Source organism: Aspergillus costaricaensis (genome assembly GCF_003184835.1).
Source record: "Aspergillus costaricaensis CBS 115574 unplaced genomic scaffold BO79scaffold_26, whole genome shotgun sequence".
Taxonomy (NCBI): Eukaryota; Fungi; Ascomycota; class Eurotiomycetes; order Eurotiales; family Aspergillaceae; genus Aspergillus; species Aspergillus costaricensis.
Window position 1 is genome coordinate 281,026 of NW_020291826.1, and position 23,492 is coordinate 304,517.

Sequence of the window (23,492 nt, forward strand, 5' to 3'; positions counted from 1 at the left end):
AGGACGGCAGACTGGCGTGATCGCACCTAATCCTTCGGCTAACGTCACACCCCATGCTCCCCCGATTTCCAGCTTGACCTTCCCCCCAAGGAGCTGACCCTTGAGGCAGGGGAGTCCGTTGATTCCCGCTGAGAATTTCTTCTTCTTCTGCTGAGATCTTCTAAGCTTACGATAAAGTATTTGTTATGGCCACCCTTAGAATGTGGTTCATAAGACAGCCTGGCATACTCCATCATACTATCTCAACATGATCTTCCTGTGGGGTGTTTCCCCATACTCACTCTCGCACCCCCCAATACGGTATATTGATCCGGTTCCATCTAGTGGCATTCTAGAACCCGACATACGTATGTGATTCGCGACAGATCAACTTAGCTCAAGGAAGCGGTGTGACGCCTCCGGGTCTTCCCAGATAAGCGGGAGATCTGACCCGACGCGAAGCGTCACAGAATGTCTCCACAACTGTTGCCTTCGAATGACGCGATCTTCGCTGACACCATCCTCGGACCCGCTATTGTTTTGGGGGGAGGCTCCTCCGAAACGCCGTTCTGTGTCCCATGGATACATAGTTGCTTGATCAGCCGCTTGGGTGATATTCTCCAGCGATGGTGCAATTCCCGCCTGTCCCGAATTTGGGGCAATGCCTGGTTGTGTCCGGTTATCTCTCCCCTTGATAATGGAGTGGAGGATGTGGCCTCTTCGTCCTCTATGTGTGCATCTATCTCTATATAAACCCAAAATCTCATCTTGCATCGAATACCAGTCTCTGTGTCAAACAAGTCCCCATACAAACACTTCTTGTTAGTATCGTTTCCACCAGCACATTCGTACATCACGGTCATCTCTGCCGCATAAACCATGGCGCCTTCACTCGTGGACCCCGTGGTAACCCACCCAGTCGGCCGCCTTCCCATAAGTAAGAAGGAAGTCACAGATGACAACAAGTTTGGTTACCAGCCAGGCCGAACTGTCGTGGAAAAGCATGACAACTACCAGTACCAAGACCTTCTCCCTACTTTTCCTGATCTTCATTGGCCTCCGTTAGAGGAAACGCCGTATGAGGATAGGGGTATCTACGGAGACGCCAAGTTCCGGAATCTACTCCAAGACGCAACAGACGTCTTCGATTACACCCCCAAGATCGGAACTGAGGTTCATGGAGTGAATCTGGCGAAGCTGAATGACGCACAGAAGGATGACTTGGCTCGTTTGGTAGCTGTTCGTGGTGTGGTTTTCTTCCGAGGACAGGATGACTTGGATATCGATGCCCAGCGTGACCTGGGTAGACATTTCGGGAAGCTGCACAAGGTATGAAGGGTCTATATACATACGATGTGCATTCTTGCTGATGCCATTGCCTTTCAGCACGCGACCACGTCTGTCCCGAGAAGAGAGGGGTTGGAGGACGTTCACGTCGTCTACACTGGAGACAACTCCACTGACCAGCGAGCAATGTTCACACCCAGCTTCCTTTGGCACTCAGATGTATGGGCTACCCTTGCTTGTGATACCGAACATGTGACTGATGAGATATATTAGGTTACATATGAAGTCCAGCCTCCCTCATACACATCGCTCAAGGTCTTGACCGGCCCGCCACGGGGAGGTGGCGGTGATACGCTCTGGACATCTCAATACGCTGCATATGATGCGCTATCGCCTCATATGCAAACATACCTCAAGGGCCTGACTGCTCTACACTCGGCGGATATGCAGGCCTCGGACTCGCATGCTCTTGGTCGACCTGTCCGTAGAAATCCGGTTACCACAGAACATCCTCTCATCCGGACAAACCCTGTCACTGGCTGGAACAGTCTGTTTTTCAATCCGGGCTTCGTCACAAAGATCGTGGGAATCCCGAAGACCGAAAGCGATGCTATCATCAGATACCTCACAGAAGTTATTGCGACAACTCAAGAGATGCACGCGCGGTTCCAGTGGAACAAGAATGATGTCGCGATTTGGGACAATAGAACCACTGTGAGTATCATGTCCTGTCCTAGTACACTTAAGCTTTAAGCTAATTGTTGATAGAACCACTCTGCTTCTTATGGATTCGCTCCTCATCGTCGCCATGCTGTGCGCGTCTGCTGCCACGCAGAGCGCCCCGTCTTGGATCCGGCAGGAAAATCGCAAGAAGAGGAATTCATCGCTCTTTACAACCTTCCGCCTGTTAACAAGGATGGTTCTCGCCAGTCTAATTACAATGACTGATCTACCAAGACTTTGGCAAATTATTTGAATATTCTGGGTGCTTAGCGTGATTCAAGGGTTTTGCGGGAATATGAGAGCTGGCTCTCAGTACTTTCGGGCTGATAATTAAATAACTAGCGATACATTACGGAGTTTTAGAAATTAGGCGTACATAATTTCGGGCTAATACTAGTCAAGTCTTCCCACCTTGATTCAATCCACATTCAATCCACGTGCTTCTCTTTGTCACATCATTAGTACCAAATTACTTCTAGCAAGGCCTTCACAAGTTTGTCGCAACAATACGACCAGTATATATAAATCAATGGCAAACACAAACGACGTGTCTTTATTCCAATATGCCCGCTTCCATGGCATAGCTACTGACTACACAGATCTTGACCCTCTTCAGCATATCGACGATATTTGTGATATCCCTCCCGATTATCTTCACCCACCTGACGACACTTCATCGGTTATTGAGCAGACTATCGCATCTAGTCAGCAGGTTATCGAGCAGAACCTACATCCCGAAAAGCTCGATATTAGAAAAGAAAGCGTTCAGTTTCTATCCTCTGTTCTTCGCGACATTGAACGAGACAATATCGACGACTGCTGGGATGAAGTCCTTCCTTCGTGGGATCAATATGATGATCTGAAGTTAGAACCACCTCTCTTCAGCTCTGACAATGATACAAATCTGGTACTCCCAGTTGAGCCGCTTCGATACTCTCGAGATGATAATCTTTTCTGTTCACTTGAGGGACTTGCTAGCGACTACGATAGCAATTTATTGAGCCCTTTGATACATGAGGCAGATATAATCGAGAAAAGAGTTGGCAATGAAAAGCTGGATTGTTCTAAGGACGCTTTGCTTCTTATTCAAGGTGCATGGCAGGCTGGGAATCGTCCTCTGGACTTGGATGACTTGCTGTGTCCCCTTGAAGACGTGGCTGAGGTATGTTTTTGGGGTCATCTCGCGCTTCTCTCATTCTTCTCGCTGAAGTTGAAGACAGCAAGATCGGTTCCACCTTCAGTCCCCACCCCTTTTGCCTCTAGATGACGACTACTTTTCTTGCGATAGCCCGCCACTGAGCTCAAGTGACCACCGCCTATTGAGTCCCGTTCGCCATGATTCAGGTGAGGTACCAACCGACATCGATACCGTGCACTATGAAGGCTGCTCTAAAACCGAAAATGTCCCAGGGAGTACGATTTCAATACTAGAAAGTGATTTCGAGAACCAGGTCTTCGAAGGAACAGACAGGCAACTGTCGCATGATCCATCTCCAAGTCGGTCATCCCCCAACGAGCGAGGTCCACCTGATGGAATGTCCCCTGCGGATATGGACATGACCAACGAAAAGGCATTCGCATCCGATTTTGAGCAAGTCATCATGGCTGTGACAATACCCAGGAGCCCGAGCAGCATTACTTCGCGAGTGACCTACACTGAGATTACGGATAACATTGCAACATCTGACTGTTTTCCGTACAATAACTCTATCGTCAAGGATCTTCCCTCTCGAACAAGCTACTCTCCAATTCCATCCGGATGTAGCTCGTCTCATCAGGAAGCATACGTACAGGAGTTTCCAGACTGTTCAGCACAGTCAATATCTGAGACTTCGGTACCAGATTTATACCTAATCACTCCAACGATAGAAGATGATCCCTCAGCAGCCTCCTGTCTTCCTGAAGCTCTACCCCAGCTCTATGATAATATTAGCCAAAGCAATACATCACTGGTGCGGAAACGAAAGTTGGATAACACTCAGGATGATAGTAACAAGTCCGACAGTGCAAATCACAAAGCCAAGTCGCCTATTGTGGAAGGGAAAGCACCTTCGATACAACACCTGACCACGAGCCTTGGCTCCCTATCACGATTTATGGAGACTAGAGGGCAGGCTTCCATACCAGAAGAAGCCACTCAGAGCCACTATTTTATTAACAATAAGTCCACAGAGACGACTGGAAAGGAGCACGATGTATCGCAGCTTGCGAAAACATCCGATAACTACCCAACTGACACCCCAGCTCGCAGACAATCTGAGATCATCTCCTTCAATCAATCGGCCATCCCATGCTGTTTGCCCCAAAAACACGAACCCATAATACTCTCCCTGTCAACATCACTTCTCAAAAGCCACTTATGCATAGTCCAGTGCATTGAAAGAATATATCCTGCCACATCTATCGTCTACAGGGAGTCTGGTGCTAATAGCTGGTCAATGGCTCCTAGAAGTCATATCCAACGCACTTTTACATTTCCATCGAACTGCGAGGACGAAGCTGATATAATGGTCGCCCCCAACACTGGTATCATCTTGACAACCTCACAGGCAACAACGCAGCTATTTCTCCCAGGTCACAGGTCATCAATAATGAAAGACATTCCAAGCGTCAACTCTCCTCTACGAGAACGCGTATTTCGTCTTGCGAGAAAGTACGAAAACATATATGTTCTTATTTCTCATTGCAGTGGCACAACATCAAACTTATCAGATAATGGGTTCACCATCGATAAAATCATGCTTTCATCTCTGATCGCCTTTACTGCTTTTTGTAGCTCTATGTCTAACCTGAATATCTACCCTGTTGTGCTACCTTCTTCCCCGGATACCATTGCAGGCTGGATCCTTGCGCTTGCTAGTAAATCTGTGAATTCACGGGATTGATCTCTTTTGAGGTGTACTTTGTTTTCTTTATTTATTATTGATATCTTTGTTTTTCTTTGTCGCCCAATTTTTCCCTTTCTCTCTTCCGTTTGTAGAATAGTAGCCAGTGCACAATTCAATTTGAGCTGTAGCCAGGAGTTCCCTTTCTTTTGATTGTCCTTTGAACATTATCTTTTCGACCAAGACAATAAAAAAGGAAAGTAAAAATATTGTCTCCAGCGTCTAAATATAGATAACTACTGTTACCTAGTTCTTATTCACCTGCATTTGTCTCATCTAGTGAATCACTGTTACCTATTCATAACGCGCACTTCATCACGTCTCTTTGGTATGGCTGTATGGCTGTCAAGCAATCAAATTCGGTGAGATGAGCGTGGTTCAGAAGTGCTGCCTAAAGATAAAGCAAGAGATTTTAACAAAGTTAGTAGCTTGCAAGTAGTATTGGTAGCTGTTTGGTTTACTTTTATCCTGGGAGTACGTAATGAATAGCGATGTATGTGGTACTGCGCTGGTTCTGGACTGCATAGGGAATATATATCTTGAATACTACGGATGGGCAAAGTTAGATTCAGTTATTAATCCTTTAATATATAGCGTTGTGCTCGTAGGAGAATAAGTTATTATATTGACGGAATGCCATTATGATCATGGTGAGGTTGTCAATGGCTGTTCCAGCTCAGTACCACGATATATTCTATTTGCCACGATGAAGGTATTATTAGTATATTGGCGGTCACAAACGGCCGGCTTGATGACTTCTTGACAATCGCCATTATCCCGCATTCTCCTCCTTCTCGCAACGTGTAAGAGTATCTAGTATGGCTATATGATCGTACTGTCAAAGAAAGAGCCCAGTCCAGGACGTTCTGTGGGGCTTCGTCTCTGGCTAGGAAGTTGCATGCCGACATCCGTTCCTCTCATTGTACCTCGTGTTTCTAGGAGAGCATTAGCTGGGCCAGCCTCGGCTTGAAATCGCTCTAGCATTATACGGTCGTGAGGGAGCTGCGTTCTTCCCGTTGAAGGACGTGAAGGACCCACGAGACGGGTTCGATGTTGTGGTGTTGCGGCAGGCTGATTGTCTATACAGTGTCAGTACGTGCAACGTAAGCTTGTAGTCCAGATGCATACGTTTGCTCCGAATGTCTGTCGGACGGCTAGGCGGTGGCATTGCAGCGACATCAGTCCTCTCTTTGCGACCTTTTGAACTTCCAGTTCCGCTCCGTTGATGACGATGCAGTTGTTCCACGCCTTCCTGGTTGACGGGATATACGTTGGATTGCCTAGACAATGGGGTTTGTGGCGGTCTCGATGTCTCTGTGTGTTTGGGTTCAAGTTCAGATAGATTGTTTCGAGAGGCTGTTAGCGAATCCAGCGCTTGGGATACAGTATCTGTTGCAGCGGTCTGCATTTGGGATCGCATCGCTCGGGATTTGAGTATGTTGTATAAGTTTGTCATTTGTGTGAATTTCTTGCACTTATCTCGATACATGTCGACTAGCTCCTGGTTCTTCTTACGAAGTTGGTCCTGTGCTGTCTGCATATCTGCTTAGTTGTCAGATGGTTTCATTCAGTAGTCCCGTGTTGGAGACGGGCTGACCTGATATTCTCGCTTGTAGGGCCGATATCTCCGAGTTCGCGTTGTGTATGACCTTGTCCATTTGTGTATTCAGATTGGTGTACTTCTCTGTCAGTGTCTTTGCAAGGTACTCCTGGTAGAAGCTGGAGCTTGTTAGTGGGCATCCAGGTCAGTCACGATACCAATTAACGCACATTTCCTGTGTAGTCTGGTATGTCCAAAAGAGCAACGCCCGTCCGGCGCACTCTATGATTGTATTCGGGTCAAGTCCGCTTAGAACACTGGTCTTGTAGTCTTCCGTTGGGTTGAGGGCCGTTGCTACCGCGTCGTCGGGGTTCACGAGAACAGTCTGACAGGCTGGGCAGGTTCGCTCATTTGCCGTGGGATGCGATAGACCAAGGCTTCCTGCACAGTGTAGACAGAAGATGTGTCTCGGTTGCTCAGCGTGTTGTTCTTGAGTTTGACAGTCATAGAACAAGATGCAGCAGAGGGGGGATACTTACGAACAGGTGGTGACGACTGCCCTGTCCTTCAGTTGTTCTCGGCACTTTAGAGAGTTGCAACGGAGGTAGAAATCCATGTTCGATATCAATTATCTTCGGTGAAGAAAACCAGCAGAGTTGGTCAGATAGATGTTCAAGGGTGGATGAATGTTGAGCTAAGATGCCTTACACATAAAACCAAGGCTCAATATGGAAATTGCCGCGGTATCACCCCAGTCACTTCAACACAGATTAGACCAGGCAGACAGTACGACTAAGCTACTGTGGTATACGAGCAAGCTATGGTTTTATTGGGTATCTCAGGAATATACAACATCTATGGTCTCAACGCTCTTATTTATATCAGCCACGCCATAACCTTCAAGCCAAATGTGCATCAGAAAAAGAACGTATTTCCAGAAGCATCACGCCTTGTCGTCCGCATCTTCTCCTCAAACTCAGGCCCTGGTTCATATTCTCGCCAGAGACTGGCCGGAAAGATGTGTTTGTTCCGCTCATACCACCGTCTATCAACCACCTTGGTTAAGGATGGATCTTTATCAGCGCCCTCTAGTTGGTTGCTTTCCGGGCGCGATAAAGGATCGTCTGTCGAAGGTGCCGGGGGTGGTTTGTTGGAATAATCGAACAACAGACCACCCGCTTTGGTGAAGTCGGGTACACTGTTGGCGATGAAATAATAGAGTTCGTAATGCTGTGCCAGTCAGCGTATGCAACCATATGAAATAGTTCGGATACATACATGTGGAACGATGATTTCTCCTTTGACCAACATTAGGTCATCAACACTAACTCGAGCCCATTCGCGACGATTATCTTTGCGAGCCTTGGATGCTCCGCTGTTACCACCAACACCCAATTCTGCTCCAACCTTTCGGCATCGGTCCAAGAACAACCAAACGGGGTCACCTTTCTTGACCCTGACAGTTCCCGCTGGGATGTTGGTCCCATCGAAGAATATAAAGGGGATCAATATCTCGGTATTCTTCACAGCTTCCTGCATGGCAAGGAATTCCTTGCGGAGCGCATCCCGTGCCTCTGCCTCTGCCTTCAAGGCGGCTTTCGTCATTGCTTTGGGAGGAGGCGGGGCATTTGGGTTTGGTGTTATGCGGCGTGATGACGGCGCAGAGCTATCGTCAACAGGAGTTCTGGAAGCAGAACGCGGGACACTCGAGTCCCGCGGCGTTGCGACTGCATCGGCGGTGCTATCGTTCTCTTCCTCCTCATCGTCATCGCCGAATGAAAGCTTGCTCTTGGCGATAGGCTTCTTTTTCTTCTTCTTCGGCGGGCCCTCGCTTCGTGGCGTCGAGTTGCTATACGCTTTGCGATCAGTTACAAGCCGGGATATTCTGAAGATGCGATTTGACTCACCCGTCAGTCACTTCACCGGTAGATGGAGTTGCACTTCTGGAGGTGAATCTCCCTAGGGATTTGTCATGAGCTTCGCGTTCTTTTTGCTCCAAGACCTCGGCGCGACGTTTGCGGAAGTCGGAAAGATGGACGAGACCAACTGTCTGCGACTTGAGCAGATCTTCTGCTGACGCAGTCTGGCTGGTAAACGAGCGTGGGGTCGAGCTATGGCTCGGCTGTTCGGATTGTGACATTTTAATAACGTATATGTGGTGAGAGTATCGAGGAATAGACGTTGAAATTGGCGATAAATCTCACATGAATGCGACTGACGTACTGGCACGTGATGTCCAAGATTGCCGGATCGGGAACAACCACAACTTGCCTGCGCCTTGAGAAAAGAAGTACTCTCGTCAATTGTTGTTTTTTGTGCTACATTCTTGCTCCACTTCTTTTAGCAGAAGGGGCTCTGCGAGTTAAGAAGCTGATAATTTTAGATTCGCGACTTCAGTATCCCAGCCAACCAGCAGCACAAGAACAAACAAATCAAAGCCGACGACTTGCGAATCTCCGCAGGATCGCCGCCGACAGAAACGCATCCCGTCACATCTCCTACCCTTCTACATTTACTCGGTCGCACATTCCAACATGATGATGGAAGACGAAGACGATGATTTCTACGATCCCGCCGATGCGGTGCCTGTAACTCAGCATCAAAATGGATCCCAGCATCCCCCCGCAGATTCAGGACCGCAGGACTCCAATGATGCGGAAGAGGAGGAGATAGAGGTAGAAGAAGATGAGGTATGCGCATGGACAGATAAATGATCCTATTACTGTCTCTTACTCTCACCTAGGATGACTTCAATATCATCACCGAAGCACCTGCAGATGCGCCCCCTCCAGAAGTGTAAGTCCACTACCTCTGTTCAACACACTGCACCTTGTTAACCATTGAACAGCCCACATCCTCGTCACGCCAGTCTCCGCGCGGAGTCTCAAAGACCTTCTTCTTCTGCAGATGTTTCTACGATATCAAAATCCATAACGCCCACCGTTACCCCTAAGCTTGAATCCGTTACCCCTGTGCCTGCTGCTGCAAGGCCTGCGGTCCCTCAGAAACCCGGTTCCGCCTACCCTCCAGTCCATGCGTCGAACATCGATGTCCACGCGAACCCTGTCCATCCGGCGACCGGTAAACCGATCATGTTAACAGACATGGACACCGACTTCCCAGAGGACGACAAGCCTTGGAGGCGGCCAGGCTCCGACATTACAGATTATTTCAATTACGGGTTTGACGAGTTCACGTGGGCCAGTTATGTGTTGAAGCAACAGGAGCTACGCAAGGAAATTGGAGATCAGAAGAAACAATTGGATGATATGCAGGCTTTCTTAAGCATGGGGCTTCCGCCGATGCCCGGCGGTCCTCCGGGACCTGGAGGGCCTCCAGGAAGCGCACCACCTCCTATGCCCGGCATGCCTGGAATGCCGGATATGTCACAAGAGATGATGCAAGGCATGCTGACGAGCATGATGTCGCAAGGTCTGGACCCCTCATCCATGGATCCTATGGCATTTATGCAGCATGCGCAGGCCATGATGGGTGGGCAACCCGGCGCAGGCGGCGGACAACAAGGTCAACCCGGATTTGGTGGGCAAGGTGGTGGCCAGCCTCAGATGGGATACGGAGGCGGCTTTGGTCGGGGTCGCGGGAGAAGATGGTAAAGCTAGGGATATCTGAAGCTGCGACCTTGTTATAATGACGAATACTTTGTCGAAAGCTCAGCATTGGCGATTCGAGCAGAGTCCTAGAAAAGTAGTAAACTTATTCATAAATGAATTACTCCCGAAGGCTAAGCTTCTTGTGCGGATCTGGGGTCGGGTTGCTCGGGGAAAGGGAGCTACTAATCGAGTGCAGTGTATTGTTGCTCATCATCAGACGCCAGGACCGAGTACACTCATTCATGTAAAAGAATCAATATTCATCTGTAATAGTCAAGCGAGTTAAGCACATTGGAAAAGAGCACGCTGTGATCAGAATGAAAGGGAAGAAGAGCGAAGAAGTGGTGATACCCTCGGCAGAGAGGATGGAAGCTGTCGGTCTTGGCATTCTGGAAATTTCTCGCGAGTCCAGATCAGATCTTCTTTCCCCGGCCGCTTCCTCTTCTTCTTTTGCTCTCCACGTCCCCAACTTGCTTCCATTTCCTCTCGCTCCCGCTTGAATCTACGCTGTTCCTCGTGCCCGGCACTTCTATACACACTCTCATCACAATGGTATGTTATTGCAATTGATACCGGATGCTGTAGAGCTCCGAATGAACTTTTTCACCCATCAACGTCCATCCCCTTCCGACGGGATCGCCATCTCTAATCGCCAATCTACCTATCTCTGACCATTACTAATGTATTGATTGCTTGATTAGTCTTTCCTCCGCAACGTCAAGAGCCTTGCTCCCCTCCTCGACCGCGTCCTGGTCCAGCGTGTCAAGCCCGAGGCCAAGACCGCCTCCGGTATCTTCCTCCCCGAGAGCAGCGTCAAGGAGCAGAACGAGGCCAAGGTCCTCGCTGTTGGCCCCGGTGTCTTCGACAAGAACGGCCAGCGCCTCCCCATGAGCGTTGCTCCCGGTGACCGTGTCCTGATCCCTCAGGTATGTCGACCGCCCGATCCGTGGCCATCCGATGCGAGAAGCGAAGCATTAGTCCATCGCGCAGATTGATGTGCTATTGATGAACACAACATACTAACGAGTCTGTGATGTAGTTCGGTGGCAGCGCCGTCAAGGTCGGTGAGGACGAGTACACTCTTTTCCGCGACCATGAGTATGCACACCCTTGACACTACTTTGCTTGGATGAACCTGTATACTAACATATGCTACCAGGATCCTTGCCAAGATCCAAGAGTAAATTGGACGAGTGAAATGATATTCAGCTCCGTTGTCTTTCTGTTCACGGGTTAAGGCCGAATCACTTGTACTATACCTCCTACGCAAAATCATGAGCTTCAACCATCCAACTCCGGGAAAAACTCATAATCAAAAAAAAAAGAACCACCGAAGAGGTATCAGGAGGGATCTGTCGTCCCTCCTAATCATCTTGGGCTAACGTCTTGTCTGGCATTTATTATCGAAAGCGTGAAATGACTGTTTACATACCACACGATGTACTTTTAAATATAGCAATCATCCTGTCCTACATTGTCTGGCGCGATGAGGGCAAGTAATCAGATATGATAATCTCCTCTCTGCTATTTTTTCATATAAAGCACGACCGAATGCTGGGTAGAATTATCTGCAACCTACCGTTCCGTCCAACAAGAATAGACCTTCCAGTATTGTCAAGTCAGAGGGCAGCCGCTCGACCACTATTATTTCTTCGTAAATTAAATGTTCATTTTATCTTTATCCCAAAACAGGCGGTAATCCAAACTCATGGCCAGCTGAATAGGTATATCAGACTGTATCGACTCGTTGTCTAGAAACCCCATGAGAAGACACGCGTAGGTAACCCTGAGAATATACTATCATTCAGCATTTGAAAAGTACCACTTCGGCAATAGTCAGCAAGGGTAATGACATATGGGTGAATCAGATGTAGTAATATCAGACAGACTAACCATCATCACCATCATCAACGCCTTCATCAGCGATACCGCCACAATATAAATACTAGGAAGAAATGTCAGACACAGAACCCTGCATCGTTCTAATAGAACAACAATCGGGTGGTGTAACAGGCCCAACGCGGATCAAACTGGGGATGGTGGAGACCAGTCAGCAGAGATGCTGAATAGTTAATTAACTACGGAGGTAGTAGTAGGAATCATACTAGGAATCACAGTAACTAGTGACTAGAAAAGCTCGCTCAAGCTTGATGGATTGTCGAGGGGTTAATAACTCTCCTGGTCTTCATGATTAAAATGAATTGGTACTATGTCACTCAGCACAAAAGTTATAGAAATCAACTTTTGAAGACGTGTACAAATGACTTGGTAAGACTCACGTACTGTAGTATTTTGCATAACTCGTACGGATTCTGCTCATATGTCATCAAGGTAGTAGTTGCTCTATATATCTCTCTTCTATCACCTGAACGATTGACTACTTATTGTGCAGTTTCAAGAGTGTTCGTCACCTCGTGAGGTTCAATACTCTGGCTTGGTGGATGATGTCTGGTAGCGATATATAAACTGACAAGCAAAGTGCGGATTTATATACCCGCATACACGGACCTACCAAACGCGACAATATAAAAGACGCGAAACATCGTGATGCACTTCCAACGGCCATGAACATGCATCAACTTGTTCTTCAGAAATAGGCTAAAGTATAGTACGCCTCTAAAACAACATCCCCGATCCTACATCACGAACAAGAGTTGAATTTATATACCACCATCAGTTAGCTACTACTACCTCAGTACTTAGCAAAGAAGTAAGTAATAAACAACCCAACCCAACCACCTACTCAAAACAGCACACACAAACCCAACAGAAAAAAGAAAAGAAGAAACTGATAAGATCCAATCTAATTAACAAGCCAACTACGTACAAATTAATAATTAAAACCCATCCTCGGCCCCTCAAGGCCCCCAAAGTCCCCAAAATGAAGTAAAATTCTCCATCACGCAAAGGCAAGGCCCGTCCCGTTCTAATCGATGCCATCTCATAGGCTGTAAGCTTATCCGTCCACCACCAGCACCTACCCATCCATCATACTAAGTACTACTACTAAACATTCGTTCCATCCATCCGCGTCCCGTCTCGGACGTACGGAAGCCACACACACACACAACCACACAACCACCACCCCTCCCCCCTGGCTAAGGAAAATCCTTTTCCAATTATAGTGTTGGCCACGCGAGAAATCAAGCTCATCTTATCTTATTCTTTTTTTCCTTTTCTTACCCTTGCAGCCCTGTGGATCTGGGGTTTTTAGGCTTTCCGTGTGAGAGAGATTAGGTGTGGCACCGGGTTTGTAGTTTATTTGGACTTCAACTTCCTTTTGTTACGGAGGATTACTTGTATGTATGTATGTATGTTATGTATTGTGTATTTATTATACTTACTTACATACATACATATTTACTTACATATGTAAGTTGTAGACTTGATTCCTTGGTTGGGACCTGCGTGTGCATGAGGTGGACGTGGTGCTGTCTTGTCTGTGTATGCGTGTGTGCCTTATTTGCTGTGCTGGTTGGTTTTAGGGTAGCTTTGTTATTGGTGTTGTTGTGCGGTTGTGATGTGTCATATTGTATATGCAGTCCACGTGTGAGGTAGGTGGGGAGGGTGGTAGGGTAATTTAATTCCCATATACTAAGTATGTGTCTATACTGTGGATAATTGAGGGAGGGGTTGTGCGTTCTGGGGTTGAAGAATACGGAAGCATGATAATTACGAGCGTATCAATGCCTTATTACTTGCATACGATCATATGTTAAGTGTCGAATACATAACTCCAATGACAGTCATAGATCATATCGTTCTATTAACGACTATCTTAAGTCTAAACAGCATCAACTCCAGAACGAGTATCCCCTCTTCCACTTGCCCTGCAGTGTAAAGCTGGGCAAACCGTTTGTACCGTCAATAAAAAAAAAAAAAAGAAACAAGTTAACAAGATAGCGTAAACAACCATATCATGCCATGCATTGAGAAGAAATGAAAAGGTTTCTCATAGGAAATTAAATTAATTAGAATTCAGTGAAACGTGCCCTGTATTTTCTTTTTTTACGCGGAACCGAACTCCTTGATGTCGGTCTTCTTTCCGAGGAGGGCAAGGGGCACAATACCACTGACGTGCATCTCAGGGCCGTAGACGTGCATGTTGAGGCCAAGCTCCTCACCAACAGCCTTGATGTTCTTAAGACCCTCCTGGTAGTTGGGACCAGCACGACGAACCCAGATCTGGACCTTGTGCTCGTTCAGGACGGGGGCAACCTCACGCAGAGCGCGGATGACACCCTTGAAGGTGGAGGCAACGTTGGTGAAGTTGGCAATACCACCACCGATGAAGAGGACCTTGCCGTCGGGGTGGATGGGAGAGCGCAGCATCAGGTCGAGGATGGTACGGGCGTAGTTGAAGGTCTGGGTCTCGGTGGGAGCACCGGAGTACTCACCGTAGTTGGCGAGCTCGCTGACGAAGCCAGCAGAGGCAATGGCATCAGCGTACACGACGGAGGCACCACCACCAGCAACGAGGGTCCAGACACGGCCGTTGGCGTTGAGGACGGTAAGCTTGAGGGAAGCACCGGTCTTAGCATCCATCTCGGAGATGAACTTCTCCTCCTTGCTCAGCTCACGACCGAAGGGAGCGGGGAACTCCATCGGGGGACCAGCGTCAATGTTGACCTTGTCGCTGGAGGGAAGGGTGGGCAGACCCAGGTTGGCGGGGCTACGAGCAATGGCCCACTTGGTACCGCACTCGAACTCAGCAGTCTGGTCGAGCTTGGCAGCCAGATCGAGGAAGTGAACATCAGCCGAGGTGGCATCAGCGTTGGGGATGACAACCAGAGGGTTGATCTCGAGGTAGGTGAACTGGCAGTCAACGTAGACGGCGTAGAGGCGGGAGATGAAGTCAACGAGGACGTTGTGGACACCCTTGGGCACCTTGCTCAGGAGAGCAGCAGCGATCTCCTCGTTGGAGGGGTACTTCTCCAGGTTGACGGGGATGAGAAGCTTCTCAGCCTTGGCGTCGACATCACCAACGTCGACACCACCCTCGTGGGTGAAAAGGATCCAGTCACCCTAACATGGTGCATTAGCATTGCTACCCCGCAGCGACGGAGGGCGCCGATCAAACGGCGGAGAAAAAACAAACTTACCTCACGCACGGAGTGGATGTTGATGTAGTACTCAGTCTCCTGGGGGTGAGGAACGAAAGGCTCAACAAGGAACTGACGGAGAACGCCGGTGACCGTCTCAACCTGAACGTCCTTGGCAGCACGGGCCTCAATCCATTCCCTGGCCTCGGCCCAGGTCTTGTTCAGGGCCAGAAGGCCACTCTTTCCACGTCTCTTGATCAATTGGTCGGGCTTGGCCACGAACTTGGAACCGGGAGTCAACAGCCAGGGGTAGCGGACCTCAGCCTGGTCGAGGACATCCTTGACGGCAATATCTTCGGGGAAGTAAAGGGAGGCGAGCTTAGGAGGAGGGTTGTGCGTGGAGGACGGAGGGAGGGGAGTAGGCTTGATAACGGGAGCACGAGTGAGGTGGTAGTTGAGGATGGCCTTGCCATCAGCTTCGAGGATCGACTTGGCGGACATGATGATTGTATAGGTGAAAGAGGAGAGGTATAATTATACTAGATAGACATGTAAGAAGCTGCAGAGCAATGGTTTGTGGAGGTGGGAAGGTGAATCCCGGTATGAATGAGAGGTATACCTAGAGGAAGATGTATGTAGAGGGAGATAGAGAGAAAGAGGGAGAAGGAGAAAGGGATTGGAGTGTTTGAATTTTTGGAAGGTCTGGAAGAAATCACCAACCAAAAGGAGGGAGCAAGAATAAAATGGAGTGGAAGTAAAGAGTAAGAGGGGGAGAATGGGAGGAGGGGAGGACGAGGAGGAAAAGAAGAAACAAAGCGGGAAGGAAAAAAAAGAACCTAAACGGAGTATTGCAAGAGAAGCGCGCCGATTAGTCGGTGATGATAAGTGACGGCCGGCGAAAGGAGGGTACTAGGAAGGAAAGAGGGAGGGGGGGAGGGGGGAGGGGAGGAGAAGTTTCGACGAAGCAAATTTTTTGGGGTCCGAAGATGGAGTGAGGATTGGGATGGAATGATCAACTGAAGCCACAGTAAAAACCAAAAACCACCCAAAACCGCCTTGATACAGATGATACAGAGTACGATCAGGGCCGAGCTCGGGCAATACAAGGGGCTTAGCGGGTTGCGATGCTGCAGCCAGCGGACTTTGTTGAGATTCGGTGGAGCCGCCGTAAGAAAAAGCGGGTCGGCCCAAGACCCATCCTGTCAGCCGGGATTGGCGGCGTTGGGGATCCTCGGAAGCCATTCTCGTGAGTATTTGACTCGCAGTATCTGCCCTACGCTGTAGCCTCAATACTGAAGCCCCCCCTACAATCACCAGAATGGCTTGTTCTACTCTTGCGTCTTTTTTTTGTTGGGTACTTTGCTTGACGCTCTTCGTTTTGTTGACGACACCACCACCACCACCATCATCATCACCCCCCCCCTGTCCCGAATGGCTAAATGGCTCGTAACCAGGATTTTTTACAACCTCCAATAATGCAATGATAGTGGCAGATGTGTTAGCTGGACAACCTAAACATGTCTGATCACATTGAAACTAGATAACGTGTCCTGCTCGATGATGTAATGGGGTTTGTGGTTTTCTTACTTCCCCGGCTCACATTTCCCCATACTTTACTTTACTTTACGGGAATGACCACGATTCTTCCCACCAAATAACTAGTAATTTGTTCTGGATAGTTCTGGGTTCAGGTACCCCTGCTTGCTATCTACGACTGTAGTAGTGGTAGTATTATAACTGTCATGTATGTAGTAGAGGGGATGGTAACATGGCAGCACTACTCTATCTAGTATCTACATACAATATGCTGGAAGCCTAAACCTAAGGTACATACCACAGATTGATGGGAAGGGCGATATACCTACTTGGGTAGGTGCCCGTATGATTCCAGAAGCATACTTTTCATACTTTCCAAGTAATATTATCCGTCGTAGTATACCGCCGTTTGATCTTTCGGTGAGCGGCCAGCGAAATGGAAAGAAAAACCTCCTTTGAATTTACGGGGCCTCGTGCATACGCATCGGCCCAGTCCCTGGCCGCAATTGGGACCTCCAGTTTGCTGATCCAGCAGACGGATGTAGGATCCACCCGCTTTAGCCCCAACCAGACCACCAGAACCACCTCCCGGTTCGATGTGTACGCAGTATCAATCAGAATGCCCTTGCCCCCGTAATACGGAGAACCGTGGTCTCGGTGTTGCTCAGACGGTCTATTTCGGTTTTTAAACATATACTAAACTGATTCAAGACATTTCTGCATGCTCCGATTCTTGCCTACAACTCTCCTCTTTGGCAGCCAACGGAGTCCTCCGATTAGTTAGCCGAACAGGTGACAGTAGTAGTCACCAAGTTTGTTGTAAACAACTACGGAGTACTAGGTCCTTCCGACTCCTCTCCTAGTAGATACAGTAGTAGTATAGTGATCGGTCAATCAATCCCCCACGGAGTTTGTTGGGCGTTGGAATCTTTCACTAATCGCTTGATTCACCCGTCTTGTGAGCATAGTACTACTATACTCCGGACTCCGGACTCCGTAAGGATCAATCTTTCACTCTCCATCTCCATCTCCAATCTCAAAACTATAGACGAGAATCGGCTTCTGACTGCGCAATGTCATTTCGGGTTGCTCGCCACTAGTCCGGTCGAGTGAAACGCCCCCCCCATAGCTGCTACTATTCTAGCGAAGTTGACCCATTTGTGATCCATCCTTGTCGAGATTTCCCCAACTGGGTTGTTTCGGACCAGGAGTTGCCTGCGCCAGGATCATTGATACTGTATGGTACCATCGATACGAACCCCATTCATACGCCCATACCAACTCTGTACTATGTACCTGCTCTTTCCTCACTTGGCCCCATAATTTTTCTACCCCCCCCCCATCAAGCTTCCCGATATCGTCCCCTCCTTTAGCTACTTTTTTTTTTGTCCGTTCCATTTTCTTTTTATCTTACATCTTGTTTTTCTCTCATCTCCCGTCTTTTTCCCATCAGTCCACTTCCTTTCTCCTCCTCTTCCTCCTCCCTCCAATTTCTCATTTCTCCATCTGGTTGCCTCGCTCTTCCAGCTTCCTACTCTTTCTTCTCTTCTCCCTCCTTCTCCCTCTACCATCCCTAAACCACACTTCCTTTGTGTTCAGGTCGCAGTCTCACGAAGCGGCTTGTCACTACTTCATTTATCTATTATCTCCCATACCTACCTAATAATATCCTCCTTTAATCCTTTCTCCTATTCTCAACTCTGTTGACAGGTATGTGGGTTGTTCAATATATTGTTATTACCATGGCGGATGCATTCCCCTCCCACGGATTCTTCCCACACAGCACCCGCTTTATGAAAACCTTCTTGATCTCTTGACACTGACATCTTGCTCGATCTCACAGAGTATTCAGCCAACATGCCTACCTCTGCTCCCCTCGTCAACACCGCCAATGGCGCCTCCGCCAACGACAACATCACCCGCTTCGACCCCCCCAGCCGTGTGCGCTCTCCCCTCAGCAACGCCCTCTTCCACAACAAGACGAGATGTTTCGTATAGTAAGTTGTGGTCTATAGCCGTGCTCAATTGCTCTGGCTGACAACCTGCCACAGTGGTATGCAGCCCCGTGCTGTCCAGGGTATGCTTGACTTCGACTTCATCTGCAAGCGTTCCACTCCCTCCGTCGCCGGTATCATCTACACCTTCGGTGGCCAGTTCGTGAGCAAGATGTACGGCAAACCAGGTCCCATATCCTGAATTGAGATACTGATGCAATTACAGGTACTGGGGTACCAGCGAGACTCTTCTCCCCGTCTACCAGGATGTCTCCAAGGCCATGGCCAAGCACCCTGACGTTGACACCGTTGTCAACTTCGCCTCTTCCCGTTCCGTCTACAGCTCCACCATGGAGCTCATGGAGTGCCCCCAGATCCGCTCCATTGCCATCATTGCTGAGGGTGTCCCCGAGAGAGTAAGTTTTGCAAATCAGAGACACCATGTTGCTCTCCGCTAACAGCAGACCAGCGCGCTCGTGAGATCATGGTCAAGGCCAAGGAGAAGGGCATCACCATCATCGGACCTGCCACCGTCGGTGGTATCAAGCCCGGTGCCTTCAAGATCGGTAACACTGGTGGTATGATGGACAACATCGTTGCCTCCAAGCTCTACCGCAAGGGTTCCGTCGGTTACGTCTCCAAGTCCGGTGGTATGTCCAACGAACTCAACAACATCATCTCTCAGACCACCGACGGTGTCTACGAGGGTGTTGCCATTGGTGGTGACCGCTACCCCGGTACCACTTTCATCGACCACCTGCTCCGCTACCAGGCTGAGCCCGAGTGCAAGATCCTGGTTCTGCTGGGTGAGGTCGGTGGTGTTGAGGAGTACCGCGTCATCGAGGCCGTCAAGAACGGCACCATCACCAAGCCCATCGTCGCCTGGGCCATCGGTACCTGCGCTAGCATGTTCAAGACCGAGGTTCAGTTCGGTCACGCTGGTGCCTCCGCCAACTCCGACCTCGAGACTGCTGTTGCCAAGAACAAGGCCATGCGTGAGGCCGGTATCTTCGTCCCCGAGACCTTCGAGGACCTTCCCCAGACCCTCAAGGAGGTCTACGATGACCAGGTCAAGAAGGGTATCGTCCAGCCCCAGCCTGAGCCTGTCGTCCCTAAGATCCCCATCGACTACTCCTGGGCTCAGGAGCTGGGTCTCGTCCGTAAGCCCGCTGCTTTCATCTCCACCATCTCCGACGACCGTGGCCAGGAGCTCCTCTACGCCGGTATGCCCATCTCTGATGTCTTCCGTGAGGACATTGGCATTGGTGGTGTTATGTCTCTTCTGTGGTTCCGCCGCCGCCTCCCTGCCTACGCCAGCAAGTTCCTTGAGATGGTCCTCATGCTTACTGCTGACCACGGCCCTGCCGTGTCTGGTGCCATGAACACCATCATCACCACCCGTGCCGGCAAGGACTTGATCAGCGCTCTCGTCTCTGGTCTCCTGACCATCGGTTCTCGCTTCGGTGGTGCCCTGGACGGCGCTGCTGAGGAGTTCGCCAAGGCCTTCGACAAGGGCATGAGCCCCCGTGACTTCGTTGACACCATGCGCAAGGAGAACAAGCTGAGTAAGTGAACCTTCATCGTACCTGTAATGTCGAACAGCCTCGCTAACTATGCACAGTCCCCGGTATTGGTCACCGTGTCAAGTCCCGCAACAACCCCGATCTCCGTGTCGAGCTCGTCAAGGAGTTCGCCAAGAAGCACTTCCCCAGCACCAAGCTGCTCGACTACGCCATTGCCGTCGAGACTGTCACCACCTCCAAGAAGGACAACCTCATCCTCAACGTCGACGGTTGCGTCGCTGTCTGCTTCGTTGACCTGATGCGCAACTGCGGTGCCTTCTCTTCCGAGGAGGTTGAGGACTACATGAAGATGGGTGTCCTCAACGGTCTCTTCGTCCTTGGTCGTTCCATTGGTCTCATTGCCCACTACCTCGACCAGAAGAGACTCCGCACTGGTCTGTACAGACACCCCTGGGATGACATCACCTACCTTCTCCCCGCCCTCCAGAAGGGTGGCTCCGAGGGCCGTGTCGAGGTCAGCGTTTAATTTTCTACTTAATACATTTACATCTCATGGATTAGTCATAAAATCCGTCATTGTTGACGTCGGAGTTGTGATGGCCTGTTTTCTTTTCACCCATGTTTCTTTCTGCATCGGTTTGGTTCGCTTCATATCTCATCTATTTCAACTTACAATCTGTAGTGGCACATGTGGCATGACTCGCTGTTAAAGGTTGATGAATATCACGCAACGATTAAAGAAATGTGCATTCTATCAAAATCGTAGATCAATGTAGATGTATTGCTGTAGTGGACTGTTTTATGCATGATTAGTTGATCTGCGGTTCCCAAAGTATGTTTCTTCATCTGAGTAGGCGGTATATCCAGCGCAGGCCCACATGCGGCAGAAAAACGGCCTCTGCCCGCGCCGATCTGCTCAATATAACTGCCATCTTCCAGCTTTCAAACATAATCAATCGACGTCAAACTTCCCATTTAGACCACCGCCCAATTGTCGATAATACCACACGCGCATTCTACCAGGAGGTAGCGCCTAACAATCATCGCCCCAGAAATCATCCCGCAAACCAACTCCTACCAAATACCACCTATCAACCTACCAGCACTACAACACAACCACCTCGAACTTTCCTCCATATCTCCAAATACCACCAAAATACTAAACAATGGTCCGCCTCAAACACCGCTACATCCTCCTCGACATCCTCTACCCCGACCCCTCAACATGGCCCGCGGCCACCTCCCGCACCAAGAGCAACAACAACAATAACAACAATCCCCAATCCAAATCCAAATCGCAAGCACAGCTACAAATCCACTCGCCCACATCCGACGCCCTAACACCCGGTCTCCTAGCAAAGATGGTGCGAGAGGAAGTCTCCCTCATGTTTGGCGATTACGGTGTTGGTAGATTAGGTGGTGCTGGCGCGGGGGGTATTAGTGGTATGTTTGTTTCCTTCCCCCTCTATCTTTGATTTGTTTTGTGTTTTCTATTTGTTATGTGTTGTGATAGTGAGGCTGATGGATGGTTTGTGGGTGTATAGTGAAATATCTCTCCCCCGCTACTTCGACGGCGATTATTCGGTGTCCTCGCGCGTCGTTCAGGCTTGTCTGGACCGCGTTGACTTGCATGTCGCAGGTCCCTGGGTTTAGTGACCCTGGGTCATCGAAGAGGTCGAGTTCGACCAGGGCTTGTGTGTTTCGGGTTATTAGGGTGTCGGGGACGATGCGCAAGGCGGAGGAGGAGGCGATTCGTAGGGCCAGGAGGGAGATTGTGAGGTTGAGGGAGGCGGAGGAGAGTGGGGTTTTGGAGGGGTTGTTGGGTGGGTTGGTTGATGTGGGTGGGGAGGTGAGTACGCCGGGTACTGGGGGGGAGGGGGATGTGGATTTGGGTGTGGATGTGGATGTGGTGATGGAGAGTGAGGATGATGATTGATGATGGGCTGATGTGGATGGGAGTTATGTTTCAGGATGGGGCATGGGACTAGGTGCTGGGAGTTTGGTCTTGATCGTTTTCATTAGAGATACCCTATATTATACAGTGTGTGTGTGGATGGAATATAGATGCTGGGATAGATTCCATGTCATGTCATGATTTTCGTATAACCTTCACGCCGCCATCTGGTATCGACCCCCTGCCCAGATCGTCGTATTCGTCGTCATCATCGAAGTTCATATTGGGTTGCTTTGCTGATGCTTCTTCGGCTGCCTTTTCGTTGGCTTTCGCCTCTTCCTCCAGCTGCTTTAGCTCGTGCTCATCGTACGTGTCTTTCGCGTCGAGCCACCGCTCTTGCACGTCTCGGATGTCCATCTGTCCCAGGCCTTCTCGGACAGCAACCTGCCAGATGGAGTCGTTGGCACCCTCGGCGGGTCCGAAGACGTAGCCACTGGCACGGTCGATAACGTGCAGTAGATTCATCATGCTCTTCTTGTCCTCTACGGCTAGCGTCTCGAAGCTTACTAGTCCGAATTCCTCCACTAGGTCGATGATCGCGTTGTTGAGCGGTCCGAACTTTTCGTGTGATAGCCGTGACGATTCGGCTTCGAGGTGCGGTAGAAGGTAGCTGAGGTCTTGCACTTCTGTATAGTAGTCAAGGTTGAATGGCAGCTGGGAATAGTTCGATAGGTTGTCGATCTTGGTGAGGACGTTCAGGTGAGGTAGATCCATTTGGAGCATGGCGCGGAGGGAGAGGAGAAGGGCGGATATGTACATCGAGGGTAGAGTGAGGTTGTAGGAGTCAATGAGATGGATCACGATGAGCTGCGCAACGTTCGATATTAGTATTCGCATAGCATGTAACTCCGGATGGGGCGGGTAGAACATACTCTATAGCCCATCTTCTGCAATTTGAAGAATATGTTCCGGAGGGAAGAGTGGTGTGTGAACAGTTCAACTTGGCCTGGGCAGTCGAACAAGACGTAGTCCTCTATTGTATATAGACATTAGCGTTTGTTCCTGTAACATCTTCACGGCAGAATGCGCATACCTCCGAGATCCTTCAGTCCCTCCTCAAGCCAGTCAAAGTTCTCCTCTAATTCCTCCAGCGCATACAAAATACCCCCGTTAGGCCCCAGCTGATCCTCACTCATGATCTCCTCTAACGTGACAAGGTCGCGAACGTCCAGCGCGCACGGATATGATGTTTTATCATTTGCGGGGTCCAGATTCACAATGGAGCATTTGCGACCAATAGCTCCGAGGAACTGGTGCATGCCATTGCAGTAGGTTGACTTTCCGGCACCGGGGGGCCCTATCACGAGTTGCGCGAACGGCATGATGAAGATCTGCGCACAAGAATGTGTTCGATCCAGAGAATGTCCGACGTCAATGCAATCAATCGATGATGATGGCGGGGAGAATATTCCAGGGCG

General features: G+C 49.4%; 10 protein-coding genes across 10 annotated transcripts; 5 read left to right on the forward strand and 5 right to left on the reverse strand.

The window, feature by feature from the left end:
• Positions 1-858: 858 nt before the first annotated feature.
• On the forward strand, positions 859-2,214 carry BO79DRAFT_257486 (TauD/TfdA dioxygenase family protein; the record flags this gene model as incomplete). Its single annotated transcript, XM_025686249.1, has 4 exons — positions 859-1,308; positions 1,366-1,485; positions 1,540-1,980; positions 2,035-2,214. The coding sequence occupies 4 exons, from the start codon at positions 859-861 to the stop codon at positions 2,212-2,214; spliced, it is 1,191 nt and encodes a 396-aa protein (XP_025537156.1).
• A 304-nt stretch (positions 2,215-2,518) lies between these two features.
• On the forward strand, positions 2,519-4,874 carry BO79DRAFT_257487 (uncharacterized protein; the record flags this gene model as incomplete). Its single annotated transcript, XM_025686250.1, has 2 exons — positions 2,519-3,151; positions 3,210-4,874. 2 exons carry the CDS (start codon positions 2,519-2,521, stop codon positions 4,872-4,874), a joined length of 2,298 nt encoding a protein of 765 aa, XP_025537157.1.
• An 822-nt stretch (positions 4,875-5,696) lies between these two features.
• BO79DRAFT_153757 (uncharacterized protein) lies at positions 5,697-7,030 on the reverse strand (the record flags this gene model as incomplete). The annotated part of the gene is made up of 5 exons (XM_025678727.1): positions 5,697-5,953; positions 6,003-6,419; positions 6,472-6,593; positions 6,645-6,881; positions 6,954-7,030. 5 exons carry the CDS (start codon positions 7,028-7,030, stop codon positions 5,697-5,699), a joined length of 1,110 nt encoding a protein of 369 aa, XP_025537158.1.
• Positions 7,031-7,299: 269 nt separating this feature from the next.
• Positions 7,300-8,563, reverse strand: BO79DRAFT_247008 (FAM50/XAP5 family protein). The gene is made up of 3 exons (XM_025685617.1): positions 8,322-8,563; positions 7,693-8,263; positions 7,300-7,644 (listed from the first exon to the last, which is right to left on the reverse strand). The coding sequence occupies exons 1-3, from the start codon at positions 8,552-8,554 to the stop codon at positions 7,330-7,332; spliced, it is 1,119 nt and encodes a 372-aa protein (XP_025537159.1). The 5' UTR covers positions 8,555-8,563; the 3' UTR covers positions 7,300-7,329.
• A 174-nt stretch (positions 8,564-8,737) lies between these two features.
• On the forward strand, positions 8,738-11,463 carry fip1 (cleavage polyadenylation factor subunit FIP1). Its single transcript, XM_025688763.1, has 7 exons — positions 8,738-9,104; positions 9,158-9,210; positions 9,263-10,024; positions 10,222-10,255; positions 10,727-10,951; positions 11,065-11,123; positions 11,185-11,463. The coding sequence occupies exons 1-7, from the start codon at positions 8,949-8,951 to the stop codon at positions 11,207-11,209; spliced, it is 1,314 nt and encodes a 437-aa protein (XP_025537160.1). The 5' UTR covers positions 8,738-8,948; the 3' UTR covers positions 11,210-11,463.
• A 2,344-nt stretch (positions 11,464-13,807) lies between these two features.
• Positions 13,808-15,984, reverse strand: aclA (putative ATP citrate lyase subunit (Acl)). Its single transcript, XM_025679947.1, has 3 exons — positions 15,687-15,984; positions 15,128-15,606; positions 13,808-15,050 (listed from the first exon to the last, which is right to left on the reverse strand). Exons 2-3 carry the CDS (start codon positions 15,566-15,568, stop codon positions 14,034-14,036), a joined length of 1,458 nt encoding a protein of 485 aa, XP_025537161.1. The 5' UTR covers positions 15,569-15,606; positions 15,687-15,984; the 3' UTR covers positions 13,808-14,033.
• Positions 15,637-17,625, reverse strand: BO79DRAFT_270987 (uncharacterized protein; the record flags this gene model as incomplete). Its single annotated transcript, XM_025687324.1, has 5 exons — positions 15,637-16,340; positions 16,668-16,688; positions 16,727-16,771; positions 17,007-17,299; positions 17,578-17,625. 5 exons carry the CDS (start codon positions 17,623-17,625, stop codon positions 15,977-15,979), a joined length of 771 nt encoding a protein of 256 aa, XP_025537162.1. The 3' UTR covers positions 15,637-15,976.
• Positions 17,626-17,990: 365 nt separating this feature from the next.
• BO79DRAFT_289270 (putative ATP citrate lyase, subunit 1) lies at positions 17,991-20,849 on the forward strand. Its single transcript, XM_025688764.1, has 6 exons — positions 17,991-18,313; positions 18,447-18,600; positions 18,655-18,771; positions 18,824-19,013; positions 19,067-20,162; positions 20,219-20,849. Exons 2-6 carry the CDS (start codon positions 18,461-18,463, stop codon positions 20,644-20,646), a joined length of 1,971 nt encoding a protein of 656 aa, XP_025537163.1. The 5' UTR covers positions 17,991-18,313; positions 18,447-18,460; the 3' UTR covers positions 20,647-20,849.
• Positions 20,850-21,075: 226 nt separating this feature from the next.
• On the forward strand, positions 21,076-22,056 carry BO79DRAFT_199521 (Rpp14/Pop5 family protein; the record flags this gene model as incomplete). Its single annotated transcript, XM_025681423.1, has 2 exons — positions 21,076-21,563; positions 21,665-22,056. Exons 1-2 carry the CDS (start codon positions 21,287-21,289, stop codon positions 22,054-22,056), a joined length of 669 nt encoding a protein of 222 aa, XP_025537164.1. The 5' UTR covers positions 21,076-21,286.
• A 93-nt stretch (positions 22,057-22,149) lies between these two features.
• Positions 22,150-23,410, reverse strand: BO79DRAFT_177790 (GTPase GPN2). Its single transcript, XM_025679948.1, has 3 exons — positions 23,108-23,410; positions 22,947-23,047; positions 22,150-22,881 (listed from the first exon to the last, which is right to left on the reverse strand). The coding sequence occupies exons 1-3, from the start codon at positions 23,394-23,396 to the stop codon at positions 22,210-22,212; spliced, it is 1,062 nt and encodes a 353-aa protein (XP_025537165.1). The 5' UTR covers positions 23,397-23,410; the 3' UTR covers positions 22,150-22,209.
• Positions 23,411-23,492: the final 82 nt, after the last annotated feature.

Excerpts from the sequence above, each read along its gene's own strand:
- fip1 (XM_025688763.1), top strand. The coding sequence starts at position 8,949 with ATGATGATGGAAGACGAAGACGATGATTTCTACGATCCCGCCGATGCG. Across the intron at positions 9,105-9,157 it reads TAGAGGTAGAAGAAGATGAG|GATGACTTCAATATCATCAC; the intron begins GTATGCGCATGG and ends ACTCTCACCTAG. Across the intron at positions 11,124-11,184 it reads ACTCTTTTCCGCGACCATGA|GATCCTTGCCAAGATCCAAG; the intron begins GTATGCACACCC and ends ATATGCTACCAG.
- BO79DRAFT_289270 (XM_025688764.1), top strand. The coding sequence starts at position 18,461 with ATGCCTACCTCTGCTCCCCTCGTCAACACCGCCAATGGCGCCTCCGCC. Across the intron at positions 18,772-18,823 it reads GGCCAGTTCGTGAGCAAGAT|GTACTGGGGTACCAGCGAGA; the intron begins GTACGGCAAACC and ends ATGCAATTACAG. Across the intron at positions 19,014-19,066 it reads CTGAGGGTGTCCCCGAGAGA|CGCGCTCGTGAGATCATGGT; the intron begins GTAAGTTTTGCA and ends ACAGCAGACCAG.
- aclA (XM_025679947.1), bottom strand. The coding sequence starts at position 15,568 with ATGTCCGCCAAGTCGATCCTCGAAGCTGATGGCAAGGCCATCCTCAAC. Across the intron at positions 15,051-15,127 it reads ACATCCACTCCGTGCGTGAG|GGTGACTGGATCCTTTTCAC; the intron begins GTAAGTTTGTTT and ends GCACCATGTTAG.
- BO79DRAFT_177790 (XM_025679948.1), bottom strand. The coding sequence starts at position 23,396 with ATGCCGTTCGCGCAACTCGTGATAGGGCCCCCCGGTGCCGGAAAGTCA. Across the intron at positions 23,048-23,107 it reads GGGACTGAAGGATCTCGGAG|AGGACTACGTCTTGTTCGAC; the intron begins GTATGCGCATTC and ends TATATACAATAG. Across the intron at positions 22,882-22,946 it reads TGCAGAAGATGGGCTATAGA|CTCATCGTGATCCATCTCAT; the intron begins GTATGTTCTACC and ends AACGTTGCGCAG.
- BO79DRAFT_247008 (XM_025685617.1), bottom strand. The coding sequence starts at position 8,554 with ATGTCACAATCCGAACAGCCGAGCCATAGCTCGACCCCACGCTCGTTT. Across the intron at positions 8,264-8,321 it reads ACCGGTGAAGTGACTGACGG|CAACTCGACGCCACGAAGCG; the intron begins GTGAGTCAAATC and ends CAAAGCGTATAG. Across the intron at positions 7,645-7,692 it reads GAGAAATCATCGTTCCACAT|CATTACGAACTCTATTATTT; the intron begins GTATGTATCCGA and ends TGACTGGCACAG.